General features: G+C 40.5%; 1 protein-coding gene across 1 annotated transcript; it reads right to left on the reverse strand.

Moving 5' to 3' along the window:
* Window positions 1-876: 876 nt before the first annotated feature.
* LOC135332028 (uncharacterized) lies at window positions 877-7,367 on the reverse strand. Its single transcript, XM_064527338.1, has 5 exons — window positions 6,877-7,367; window positions 6,698-6,787; window positions 3,814-3,861; window positions 1,176-1,558; window positions 877-1,065 (listed from the first exon to the last, which is right to left on the reverse strand). Exons 1-4 carry the CDS (start codon window positions 6,893-6,895, stop codon window positions 1,194-1,196), a joined length of 522 nt encoding a protein of 173 aa, XP_064383408.1. The 5' UTR covers window positions 6,896-7,367; the 3' UTR covers window positions 877-1,065; window positions 1,176-1,193.
* Between the last annotated feature and the right edge of the window lie 7,410 nt (window positions 7,368-14,777).

Here is a 14,777-nt window from a genome sequence, read left to right on the forward strand (position 1 = left end):
TATATCTTCACATGTTTGCACCCACAAAGATATCTCACAAGAACTATTTGCTTTTTCGTACATAACCTTGAGATCTTTGGCTGAAACAAGCCACACCTTCGCAGATTGACGCCCATCGAAGTAGCCCACATCTACTGAACTGTTAGGTAACTCATCCCCGAGTTAAGTATCAATTTGTGTTTTTAATTGAGAAACACTTTCAAATTTTCCTTTGAAATCATGTAGTTGTCTTGTTATTGCTTTCTTTCTTGCGTTTTACAGGAGTCAAGACTTTAACTTTGTACTGATAAACAGGTGCTGTTATCTGTAAAACAGGGAACATGACATAATTATTATATCTATATCTTACAGACTATATAGTATTATACTCTGAGTACACAATTATTTAATACCTTTTGAGGTTGAGAAACACCAGGAGGCTGATGACAAGTAGAAAAAAATGTACTATATTTGCTAGGACTTGACCTTGATTGCTAGTTATAACACGAAAAGATGTACCACACCTAGACTGAGAGTTAGACATGTTGATCAGCAAGCCAGACTGAGAGACACTAAAGCAAATTAGTACTGGTTTCCAGAATCTTCACTGTGAACGACCACGAGGTCTAACGCATGCGCATGCGCAGGTAACCCACACGTACAACACTGAAATCGCAGTATCACACTATTTTGTACCACATGGACCATTCTGTGCATGCGTAGTAGAAATAATGAGATAGAAATCCAATAATGAGATAGAAATCCAAGAATAAAATCTGATGCGGGCCAGAAACCAGAGTATCACTTGGAGTGGCCTTAATTTAAATAAGATGGCCCCACCCACTTGTAGAGCATTCACGTGCACCACTTCGGAACGATGGAAAAGGGTCACTAAACTAGAAAGCTAGAAATTAAATTTTCTTCCAAAAATTAGAATGTAAAATATCTCACAGCTCAACCAGCAACTTAATTGCAAATGTCAGTAACTCATAATTTATAATGGCTATACAGTCAGCTAAGAGTCATTGTAATTATTGATTGCATGCTTCTTCACTTGCGATCTTCATTCGTCCCCTTCCAGTATATCTGTATGAAAACATGAGCAGCACAATCAACTAGAGTCTTATAAGCTCTGCAACAAAATATTGTATGCAATGAAAATATGGATCAGATTTACATTAATAGTGCAAACATACCTTGTCAGGTTCTCATGATCAATTGGTGGCACTATGAGCAACTGCAGTTGCTGTCCTCACATACTTGTCTTCAATTTCCTCGGCTACATCGTTACGCTCAACAGTAGGCCTCCTCAGACATTCACATATGTAAGGCCATGTCATTGGATGCTCTGGATCAGTGACTTCAAGACGCTTGCCCACCATCTCCATTAGGCGGCGTTTGTTATGGCGGTATTCATCTTCGATGTCACTCAAATCATTACTCTTCATTCCGAGAGCCAGTCCTAAATCAAACCAATTACAGGTGGCAGTTTTCAGACTCTCACAAATTGTATTAATATCCGCTCTAGTCAGAACAATCGGCTGGTCTCCATTGCTGGTATCCTTCTCTGATGATGATCCTGTACACAAGTCAATAATAGATCACAGGCAATGCTTAGACACTATAAGGAACATAAAATAAATAACGTGTGCATCTTATTATACAAGCCATCTTGGAGTTAGAAAGTGTGTGACTGATGCAAGCAACACAACGCATGTAATGAGGAATGGATAAGAGTCAAAATTTAAAAAGTTCATAATGTCAAATAATTATTTTAATTGTGTATAATATGCATAATATGCATAATGTCAAATTTGTGAGATCCAAGTTGGGATGTGTTGGTGTTACGGATATAGAGTTTGGCTACAGGTACACTTAATTGTGTATGTATATTACGCATATAATGTGCATAATGTCGGGATTATGGGCGGTTATAAGGGTACCGTACGGGTAGAAAATTTTGAGGTGTTTTTAATTTCGCGTTTTTCGTGGGTGGCTGCAGAACACGAAAATTAAAACCCGCGAAAGGCTTTGTTTACGCATGCGAGATAGTGACACACCCTAACTCCACGAAATTTACTACCCGCGAAATTTTCCAGAATATTGAATTGCACGAAATTTTACACCCTCGAAATTTTCTACCCGTACGGTATATAAGAGGTTAGGTAACGGTATGGGTAAGGGTTATAGTTAGCATAAGGGGTAAAGGGTTAGGGATAGGGTTATAGGCCATAAGGTTAGGGTTAGGGTAACAGGCTAGGGGGTCAGGGTCAGGGTTAGGGTTAGGGTAAGAGATTAGAGTTAGGGTAAAGGGGTTAGGGTTAGGGTTGTTCAACTTTTACCGTTTGGTTTCTGCTAGTATGCATCTCTTGTGACGATCCTACACACACACAAGCATTGAAAATGGCCAGTTTTATGACAAACTGCATATACAGTAAGCACCTGAAAATGCACAAATAATTATAATATAAGCAATGTGTATATTAATGGGGAATGCCGGGCCTGTAGGAATCAAGATCATGTGTTTTCCAGAGTGAAGGCTTTCGAATAGCAATCCGATTATGATACGATCTGATAGAACGTGTTTAATGGACTTGACAGATACTATAGTGAGTAATTTTCGTGGGGTAAAAAAGTCATTAAAAAATCGAAAACGGTGATTTTCGTCAGTATATAAAAATGTAGGTTGACTTTATTGCCTGTACTGCATTGTATGCGTTCCAGTAAACCACACCTATGTATTCGTGAAAGTCAGCTTGCCCACGAAACTATAACGAATTTGTTACCCCACGAAAATTACTCGCAATAATTATATATACGGTATAGTTAATGCAATACACACACTTATACAAATGGCCCCTATAGCGAATAAAAAGCTTCACACAGTGTATGGTAATGGATTGGGCAGTTGTAAGAGTTCTGTTGTGATTGTGGGGCAGAGGAAGTAAACACTGTGTACACAGGTTATGTAATAAGTAGAAACAGGAGTGCATTCTCCTGGTAGAAAGAGTGACTAAGTTATAGTTGTGACACATGCACGAGTGCCACCTCGAGGGCAAAGGCACTACTGAGCCAATATATCCTAGCCTCCTCGCAGCCTCTCCTTTTTCTGTGTTATTTGTCATAGTAGTTCAAATACGGGACTAATTGGAGGAACAAAGAAAGAAAGAAGAGACAAAGAAAAAGGAGAGCCCGCCTTGCTAAGTCGCGTGACGGTAGACGAGTGGTAGACGAGTGAAAAAATGAACGTGGGCAATCACTAGCTGGGCGAAGCCTGACAAAGCAAATAGCTACAGCATGCCTACGCAACATAAAAGCTGTTAGCATCGTAGATAGTAAGCCAGAATCAAGCGTGGAGACATCGTAGACGAGGGCTTACCTAGTAAAGACTAAAGATCTAGATCTATAATTATCTAAATTTAGCTCAAAACAGACCCTTAGTAGATATAATTATTACAGCAGTATAGTCTACTCTACTCTAGTCTTTCATACTTCCTCTACTGACTAAAGGTCTCACGAAGGCTGACTCTACTGCACTGTACTGTACTGTTCATAACAGATTATGTTCCTGGTAAATGCGCTCCAAGTACTGTGTGGGAGGACAGTTATTGAGGTTTTCTCTCGCCCACGCTCGTTAAAATTTATCTACGCCAGTAGGAGATCACGCGACTTAGCAAGGCAGGCTCTCCTTTTTCTTTGTCGCTTCCTTCTTTCTTTCTTTGTTCCTCCAATTTTCTCTTCCGTGACAAAGAACAGAAAAAGGAGAGGCTGCGAAGGAGGCTAATGTAATGTTGACCTAATTCACAATACAAACCAATGCACACTATCTGCTACCTGACTGAGTGGTTGTGTGTGGAGTGGCTAGTGGAGTCACTGCATTACCTGTGAGGAGGATATGACAATAGATATAACAGTCATGCACTAGAGTCCCGCACTTACAGTTGTTGTAATTACACAATGTTACGATGAAGCTACGTATACTCAAATCATTTAGACTGAAGCTAGCTAATTTAATCAAGATTGACCTGTATAATTATAGTGCTAAAATTCCAAAGTGGACCGGATCCCCTGATAGCAACCTTCAATGTATATTAGACAATAGATTGAATAGGGAGAGGGATTGAAGTTACCTTGAATTATATCTGCATTACGCCGGGGTGTAATCGAGGCTATGTATCTAACGTTGAGTAAAATCTAGTACCTTCGACTGTCTGCTAGATTATACTACATTTGTACTAAACTTACACTTCCAACTGACACTTGAGACCATAATTATGGGACACAGTACACCAATGAGTTGCACAGTCTTAGCTATACTAGAAGCATTCTAGGTACATAAAGATCTCATAGCGTGACAAAGAACGTTTTGTACCTCTAGCTATCTTCACAAAATGTTTTTTTTATTTTCCAATTAACTGAAGCTCACCATTAGGGGGCATGAGAAAGACGTTTTAGGGGGGCTCTGAATATCTTTTATAGTGATCATAATTCATGAAACATTGTTTCCCGCGTGTTGAGCAAACGTAACACGGATTGACATCAAAGGCTCTCTGGTGCCATGCTGCAAATTCAATGTAAAATGTCATGTGACGCTACTTCCGTTTCCAATCCCTCTCTCTATTCAATCTATGATTAGACAGGCGATGCGGTTGTAAGAGTTCTGTTGTGATTGTGGGGCAGAGGAAGTAAACACTGTGTACACTGGTTATGCAATACCAGAGGAGGTTGGACACAAAGCCAAAAAGTTAATAATGACGTAGTCTTTATTAAAATACTTGAACCTTGAACCTACTTTAACAAGCTCTTTTCTAGCCAGCAGGCCACCTTTTCATTCTGGAAACAAGAGTATACTTAGATGATAGCTGAGCTATACATTCACTCTCATGACTCTACAGCACGGTAGCCCCTATACTTTAATTTATAAAGGTCAGAGGTCAGTTTGACATGACAGAACTACGACCTTTGTGAGAGGTCACCCCTTTTAGGGACTGCACGATTTCTCTGGAGGGGCGCAGTAGCTAAAAGTTAACTAATTTGCAGCAGCAGTAACATGAAGGGGCTACTTTATCACAAGAATCAGGGCGCGATGTGCAGTCAAACTGCACAAAACATAAGCTCACGTGATGATTCATTAGTGATCTTTTGACCCTGTCCACCCTACTCTGATGTAATACAGTCTGCATGCCCTAAGATAGGAAGTGCTACAAGTTGCCTCATGAATTATCTTTGTTTCAAGTACTGAAATAATGAAGCACTGCAGGTGCTGATGCCTCGGTGGAGATGCCAAAGCTACACAACATAAAGCTACTAATAGCTTTTATACACATGATAAACAATTTAATTTTGCTGCATGCAAAAACTCAGAGAGTGGGTAATGATCAACCATAATTGTTGTTAAAAACGATCGATGCCAAAAGTTCAAGTCTAAAATTAATGGCTGCATTATCCCTTTCCTTGCCATTCGTGAAAATCTGGAACAGGAGCGTCTTTAGGTCGATCAATTAGTGTGGATCCGGCCTCACCACGCCTCCATGTCATTCTATTAGTCTAGATCCGGCTAGCAATTCTAGCTGGGACTCCCAGTTCTAGTTCTTTTTGTTTAGCGTGTCAGAGACTGGGAGAAGATGATTGGCACTCCCTGGCTCCTTTGGATGTACAGATGTCCAGATCCCTAGAACATACCCTCCATTCTGACGAGTTATCAGTGCATAGGGTGCTTACTAGATTCTTGCCAGCCAGTACAGTTCAAGCTACACACAGCACCGCTCAACTATTCTCTACCCCATTATCTAGCTAAATCTGGTCCAACTAGACAGCAGACACAGCTAGTTAATTCAGTAAAGCCAGGGCTAGCTGTACTTCTACGGTTGTTCAGTACCCACGGTAACAATTCCTCTGGGCTGGGCTAACTAGTTGAGCCACGCCTCCCAATTCTCAAGGCTAGGTACATGTCTCTGTCTAGCTGCTTCTTTAGCTTCTTGCTCAGTTTTGTGGCTTAGAGAAAGGCCAGCTACTCAGGGGGAAGAGTCGAGATGAAAGTCTGGCAGCCAGGTGACGTCCAAACGGTCAGTTATTCTTTCCACCAACTTTTTAATCTAGTCTAGTCCTGCTTGCACTGCTACTACTACTGCTACTCTTCCTACTACTACTGCTACTCTTCCTAGCTAGTCAAAGGTTCCTTTTTTTTTTTTTTTTTTTTTTAACTACATATGCACAAAGAGACATCAAAGCTTACATCAAAGGACACAGATTTTTAGCCTACTTGACTGATAAGGCCCTTACCTAGACTACAGTTTGTTTGTCAGGGAGGAGCTCACATACAACTTCATCTAATTCATCATAACGATTCGTTACCGTTGTTGTAATTTCTACAACAGATTGCCAAGGAAAGAGTTATAGCAGAGCCTTGCAGCTCTCTTCTCATTCTTGCAGCTACCAATAGCTAGCGTTCTAGTGCAGAGCTAACTACTAAGTAGAGTAGCAACACTCGGTAAGCAAGTTTGGCTACGTGCTCTTCTGAAAAGGCTGCAATGGCATTCAAGTAAGCAAAACTAGGCATAACACAGGGAAAATATTGAAATTTCCTGCTACGTACAGTGCTGCTACAGTGCAGCCCTTAAAATCTGCACTGGTCTTAAGTTTGCATATTTTCACCAAAACCAGATGTATACGTTCTAATTTGACTAGTAATCATGTTTATTCTGCTGTCTCATCATACCTTGAATAGTGGCATCATTCTTTGGACGCTTGGACAGAGTAGTTTCAACTTCTTCACCTGCTCCCAATAATCTTTTGCGCTCTAGAGGATCTGTATATACGTATGCAGTAGGAAATGTCAGCAATATGTATTAGGGCATTAAAGAAAATCTACTTTACTATGACTAATAGATAACAAACCATAAACTGGCATGAGCATAAGAGTTGGAATTGAGACTATGGAGCTCCAAACAATTTAAGTATGACTTGTGTTAGGTAAGCTGTAATAATGAAAGCACCGCGGGTGCTGATGCCTCGGTGGAGATGCCAAAGCTACATAACATAAAGCTACTAATAGCTTTTATACACATGACATGTTGAACAATTAATTTTGCTGCATGTAAACTCAAGGAGTGGGTAATGATCAACCATGATTGTTGTTAAAAACGATCGATGCCAAAAGTTCAAGTCTAAAATTAATGGCTGCATTAGCAGAGCCTTGTAGCTCTTTTCTCACTCTTGCAGCTACCAATAGCTAGCGTTCTAGTGCAGAGTTAACTACTAAGTAGAGTAGCAACACTCGGTAAACAAGTTTGGCTACATGCTCTTCTGAAAAGGCTGCAATGGCATTCCAAGTAAGCAAAACTAGGCATAACTCGAGAACGAAGCATTATTTTGCAAATCCACGAATTAGAATCCAAGTAAACATGACTAGAAGCCTATAGAAACTCTTACTTGCACTTGATTCATCCAATGGCACTGATTTAGTATCCCGAGCGTGGCGAGGGTACTAAAATTAAGTGGTTGAGGGCTTCTAAATCACATGGACACCGACAAAACAGTGTCTAGATACTAGTGCGCATGCGCAAACCTTACCCTCGAGGCTTGACTACAATACAATTATAACTACAATACAATTATATACTTGACAACAGTATACTAAGTAAGTTGCAGGTACACTAAGTCCCATAGTGTATATATTTGTTCTGAGGCACTTTCTTATGTACTTTCCATGTACATCTTAGTGTCTAATGTATGAGCCAGCAAATGACCATGATACTAAATTGCTCGACGCTTCCCTTTCAAAGAGCGGCTGAGACTAACCTCTATACGTCCGCAGTAGAACAAGGTCACCTTTCATCAATTTTTCAGAAGACCTACGTCCGAACTCAATCGCTCCCTCTACTTCTAGCTGTTTTCCTCTTCTGTCGTCAATAACCTGTACGAATTATGATGACTATAACACTCTAAGGAAATAGACATTTAATGCTTAGATAGGTTTCGCCATTAAATAAAAGTTCGCTCAGTATAATTATATACTCTCACAATTATTGTACAATTTGCATGAAAGACTACAGTATAATTATAGCAACATACTGTATCTTCGGCAACGCTTGAGGTAATATCAGCTGTTATCTCAAATCTGAAACAGAAGCCACATCATTACATAGTACACCAAGTTGATTACATCTAAGTATTGACTTCACTCGTACAAATTTAGCTATCAAAACAAGTCTATTTCGAAAAAACCACCAAAGTTATAGCTCGATCATGCTTTTTCTGAGCATTTCTACCCAAATGCATGCAGTCACTGATCAATTAACCCGAACCCCTCCCTTCCACAATTACATCCGGTGCCGTATATGCCACTTGATCCGAAAGCAGAGTTCTAGAAAGACTGATTCCAACCAATAATGTAATTGCTATTTGTTTTTTATGCATCCATATGAAAATGAGATCTCCTTCTCTCTATATAATACTCTCTAGATAAGTGTCTACTCTCCTTCTTCTCTAAAATTGCACTTAAATAAAACTCTGCATGAGGTAGTTCATGTGTGTGCGTATATACCTAGTACCTAGTATAATGTTTTACGCCATAAATGAGCCAAATTGCAATTTTACATACGCATATACATGAGTTGCCTCACATACTTGTCTTCAATTTCCTCGGCTACATCGTTACGCTCAACAGTAGGCCTCCTTAAACATTCACATATGTAAGGCCATGTCATTGGATGCTCTGGATCAGTGACTTCAAGACGCTTGGCTACCATCTCCATTAGGCGGCGTTTGTTATCTTGGTATCGACTTTCGATATTTTTCAAAACGTAATAGTTTACTTCGAGAGCCAGTCCTAAATTAAACCAATTATAGGTGGCTGTTTTCAGACGCTCACAAATTGTATTAAAATCCGCTCCAGTCAGAACAATCGGCTGGTCTCCATTGCTGGTATCCTTCTCTGGTGATGATCCTGTACACAAGTCAATATTAGATCACAGGCAATGCTTAGACACTATATATAATTATAAGGAAAATATTGTAACATAAAATAATGACGTGTGCATCTTATTATACAAGCCATCTAGGAGTTATAATAGAAAGCGTGTGACAAGCTGCATACAACAAACTATTCTGAAAATGCACATACCATTATTTATTTATAATAGATCATATACCGTGTATAATGGTATCATTCTTAAAGCGCTTTGACGGACTTTTAACTGATGGCAATGATCTTTTGCAGTGGCTTGAGGCATGATAGCAAAACCAAAATTAATGTATAATTAAATTACACATTTATTCATGAAAAGTATAATAATCATGATAATTCTGCGGAGTATATAAACAGATCATACCTTGTATAATCTTTGGACGTTTTGGCTGAGTTTCACCTTCTTCATCATCTGATTGCAATAATATTTTGCGCTGTCCTGAGGCCAGAGGATATATGCATTCAGTATAATTATGAATTATAGCTAGATACAGTGCTAATTTATGCAGTAGGAATAATTATAGCCAGACAATGCAACGGACAAAACTATACTCAAACCCCTAGGACTGCTTATACCGTACTCTACCGAGATTACGCCCACCCTAATTGCATGCTACAAAGCAGCTATACAGGCCTCGAATTAAGCCCACTCATTAAGAAACTATTTTTCTCTGTCTGCGTCTGAGGCCTGCCAGCTTTTGAAATACAATGAATATACAACAATGGTAAATGCATGGGTATAAAGTAGCTAGGTATATAAAGAGTCAAGATTCTGCATCAGAAGGTTGTTCCTTGTCACTGTCAGAGTCTTAATTCAACAGAGATTCAGAGAAGATTGTCCTTGTCTCTTATACTTGGAAATAGGATCTAGCTATATCTAGCTATATGTATATTTAGAGCTAACCAGCGTACACAATAAACTGCTAAACCTTTTCTTGACAACTTGCTCACTGACAAATGCATTACTTCCTGGTGGGCGTATTTTCGAGGCAAATTAGCCTATATGCAGGAACTTTCACTCAAAAGTGGGGGTGGACGTAATTTCGGACGTGGGCGTAATCTCGGTAGAGTACGGTACATGTATAGCGTTAACGTTCCATCCCATAATAAACTTCACACTGCCATGGTAAGTGTGTTTGCATGCTCTCACCAACACTCTTTTTCAGGCAGTGGTACACGGTAAAGAAATGCTTCTGGTTCTTAGAGATCTCACAACTGATAAAGCCCTTGAAGTGACTATTTGATGAGGCCTTGAATACCAATTCATTCTCACTCCTGACAATTTTAGGACTTTTCTTCTTCCATTTGAAGGAGAGACTTGGCTCTAGGTCCTCTGGATCAGCAAACGGCAAGGCGAGGAGAGTAACATCATCTCCCAGGCTGACTTCCTGCACACACACACACACATGCACACAAACACACACACACAGAACAGTAAGTCGATATAAAGAAAATGTACCTGAAATGCATGCATGCAGGTACACATTAATAAAAGAACTAACTTCTGCAAACCAGCATTCTTGTTGAGAACTCAATGAGACTTTGCTGGTGCATTTAAAGCAGGGATCAGCTCCTGTTGTGAGGAGGCAAAGCTTGGAACTGTCTTCATGTTTGCCACAGTAGCAATCGAAAGCAATAATCGGAGTGAGTAGTGGACTAATATCCTTCATCACAAAGAGGAGAGTTGAGAGGACGTAAGAACAGAGCTCGTGCATCGTATGGTTCCTGTCTTGTCGAACAATCCGTATTTCGTAGCAATCAGCGAGAGCAATCAGAGTAACAAAATGCTTAGCAGATTCGTCAATGTGAAAGGAGACAAGGTTTCTCTTCACTGATGAGGTATCAGTGGCAAGTTTCCAAGTCATGCCCAGAATGCCTTTGCCTTTACTCCCCCTTGAGACCAATTCACTGATCATGGCACAGAATACTCCAATAGGAACGTATTGTGGGTCAAATGTGATCTTGATTGGAGAGGGTGTATCAATGCCATTGGGGGGTGGTTTTGTTAGTTCTTCGCGAGATGCACACTCGAGAATAGCAGGGATGAAATACGTCGTTAATAATTTTTCTGTGGTATGGCCTTTCTCAATTGTTGTGATTTTGGCCAAAAGATGGGAATGCTCGAGTAGCATGAGCAGTTTCTCAACAGGAATCAACTGGTCTTTCTTCACACCCTGGTTTTTCTCGGAATGGAATTTAGTGATTGTTTTCAGTGAAAATTGTCCCTTCAAAGTCCAATTTCTTATCTCAGCTTCCGTATACTGAATACGCCTCTTTTCAGAACGAAGTTCCAGCAGCGGCTCGACAACGAGAACACTTAGGCTGTTAAATACCACTTGGGGGTTGCAAATGACAAAGTTCCCAAACCAACCATCTTTGTCCTTGATCTCCGGATGATAGATCAAAGCTCCAACGTATCGATCTAGGTACCAAACGATGAATCGAACCTCCTCCTCTCTCATTTTTAACCCCTCGGTACCGATACGAATGCAATCTTCCATAGACACAATGTCAAACTCTTTTCTCAGTGTAACTCCGAACAAAAGCTGTTGTGGGCGAATTCGAAGCTTGGCATCTTTGAAATAGCTACTGAATAAGCCATGAAGATGTTCACGAAGAGGTTCCATATCAGAATCAGTACCTTCGTAGTTGTCCACTGCTATGAACGTTTTGTCTTTTGGGTGAGAAAGTAAATCCTCAAACTTGCTGGTAATCTTGGTCATGGCTTCGTTTTTCTCTGTCAACTTTTGCTCTAAACGGTTTTCGACATCTTTGTTGAAAGTGTCTGAGTTGAGGTGTTGGCTGACTGTTTGTTCAATGGCAGCCATGTCTTCTGCACTGACGTTAGCATGCTCATCACTCTTCTGTTGAGTCAAAATGTTCTGAATTGCTTTCTTTTGTTCGTTTTCTTTAAGGCTTTTGCTGGCAGAGGTACTATCGATCTTGCTGGCAGTGGTGTTGCTGGCAGTGGTGCTATCGCTCTTGCTGGCAGTGGAGCTATCGCTCTTGCTGGCAGTGGTGCTATCGCTCTTGCTGGCAGTGGTGCTATCGCTCTTGCTGGCAGTGGTGCTATCGCTCTTGCTGGCAGTGGTGCTATCGCTCTTGTTGGCAGTGGTACTATCGCTTTTGCAGATAGCTTTTGTGGAGTCACAAAATATCTTGAACAGAAGATCAACTTTGATTTGCATTGCCAGTTCATCCTTGAAAGTACCTATGAGGGTAGCAACAGGCTCAGTGGAGCCTAGAGTTCCAAGTTTACTACATTGCTCTCTGTCAATACCTGAGTCAATCTTGGTATGGTGGCTGATACCAGAGAGGATTTGAATGAGCGTTTCTCTGCTTGTGTACACTGAATTGTACGGTATAATTTTGTCCTTTCCTCGTTCGTAGGAGACTTGACACATGTCATCGAGGTCTTTGTCCAGTCGAAAGAATACTAGGAAAATCCCTGCACCCTTGCTTAGAAATGGAAACATCTCCACAAATCCTGGCTGCCCACCTATATCGACCAGATTGAGTAGGGCTTTGTTCAGCAGCTCTTTAGTGTATTCTCCTGAACCTATAATACTTCGAAGTCTCGAAATAACCTTTCCAACATCTAGAGTGGTCCTTTTCACGACCTTTTCTGGTTCTGGTGTTGGCCCAGGTGTTGGTAATACCACTTCATTGGTCTTAGGAGGTTGATTATTTTGGTCAGTGGTTTCTTTTGTGGGCTGTTTCTTAAGTGGACTAGTATTACCGACAGTGCTGTCTTCAATAGGTTCACAGGACATAAGGTAAGAGAAGATAAACTGTGTTTCTTCCTCTAGACTTGAAGATGCTTTGAATTCAAGCTTTGTTCCAGATTTGTCCACAAAGGCCAATACTTGTTCACACTCGGCTAGTAATGTACTGCAACGTTTCCTTTGATCTTCGGGCAGCAAAGACAGGTTAGTAATGGACCCAACAAGCCGCTGTCGAGTAGTTGTTTTACCAATACCTGAGGGACCAATAAAGTGTATCTTGAGGTAATGGAGCTCGATGGTATCCTTTTCGTCGGCCATCAGCTCATCCAGTTTTTGCAAATAGACTGTATATAGAGAAAAAATTCAGTATTAGGGGTAAATACTTACATTTTCTGGGAATTCTAAATCAACGTCTGCATATAGTTATTATTTTCAGTACATTATTTGAAAGGATTCTGTCAAGCGTTTAGAATCATGAAGATTTTTTGATTTTTTTCTAGCTGTTAAAATTAACTTTCATCTCATACTTGAGGCCATTTGGGACACAGGACACTATTTATAGTTACACATGCAGCTTTAGCTATACAGTAGAACCTCGATTATCCGGCCCTCCATTATCCGGAACCTCGATTATCCGGCTTGGCAGTTTTCTTGTTATCAGATCAGAAAATGGGCGTGTCCCTCAAACGCGCATGCGCGTTGCAGCTGTTACCATGGAGACTTGCCTGCTTATCTTCTGCGCATGCGCAGACAACCATGTGGCACTGCTGTTTATCAATAAAGTGGGTGGATCAAAGCGTGGTTTATCTATTCGATTATCCGGCATATTCACTTATCCGGCCTGCTTCTGGAACCAAGGTGTCCGGATAATCGAGGTTCTACTGTATCATAATTATAATAGAGCGCTTTTTCATGCTTGTGTACCTATAGGTATAGGAACACAAGCATGAAAAAGCGCTCTGTGTGCCTCTAGCTACTTCATGACAATCGAGATTATATTTTTCCAATTGATATTCAGCTATAGCTAGTGCACACACACACACACGCGCGGGCAAGCAATACACGTGGTCATGCTGTGGTTTATGCTGATGCCTCTCAGTTTATACACAACTACAAGTGCTAGTGACGTATAATTAGGCCAAAGAGTATAGAGTGATCATACAGTAGAACCTCGATTATCCGGACACCTTGGTTCCAGAGGCAGGCTGGATAACTAAATATACTGGATAATCGAATATATATAAACCACGTCTTGATGGCGTAAGACATTGATTATCGACCTATACCTATTATATAATTATAATTATCTATTCTAATTATACGTAGATCTAATAGTGGGAGGACCTAGATAAAATAATAATTATTGAACGGAGTCCAGCCTAATCAGGTATGATAATGCAAGTTCAAAGGTCAAATTTAGCAGCCCTATTATTATTATTAGTAGGGCCCTATTTTTGCCTAACCAATGCCACTAAGCTTTGTTCACCCCTGGGGAGACGACCAAGATGGTGATGTCCATCTATAGAAGAAGAACTGCATTTTAGTGTTCGGTTTGAGGTAATATATTTGGCATCGATCCAAGGTATGACGCTTGCATGGTTGCGGCTGAATCATCCAGAAGCAATTGGTCCTGTTTGTGTTACTCCAAGTAAACCTCCGTCTATAGCCGTTCTGATCGTTCCAAGGACGCTAGTCGCTCTCCATTCTCGCCTACCAATTGTTCATCAAAGGACGCTACTCGCTCTACATTCTCGCCTACCAGTCTTTCAAAGGACCCTAGTCGCTCTCCATTCTCTGACCTCCTGAACTTACCACAATCAGCAAGTACTCAAAAGGCAAAGGCAACTAAGACAGGAAGAGTTTGGGTTTTAACAAGCAGTGAATGTTTACGTCAGTGAAAAAGAAGAACAAAAGCAACAAGTTACATTGGAGAAACAACAACGTAAACTGGAAAGAGAAACAGAAAAAAGACTGAAGAACAAAAATGCAAAGCAATTGCAAGACAAACGAAAGAGCTCTCAATTTGAAAGCAGCTAAGAGATCAGGCCAAAGCAAAGAAAGCAGGGGAGAGGCAACGGATAGCAGAGGAGAAGCAAAAGAAAGCA

This window comes from Halichondria panicea, chromosome 1 (assembly GCF_963675165.1).
Source record: "Halichondria panicea chromosome 1, odHalPani1.1, whole genome shotgun sequence".
Taxonomy (NCBI): Eukaryota; Metazoa; Porifera; class Demospongiae; order Suberitida; family Halichondriidae; genus Halichondria; species Halichondria panicea.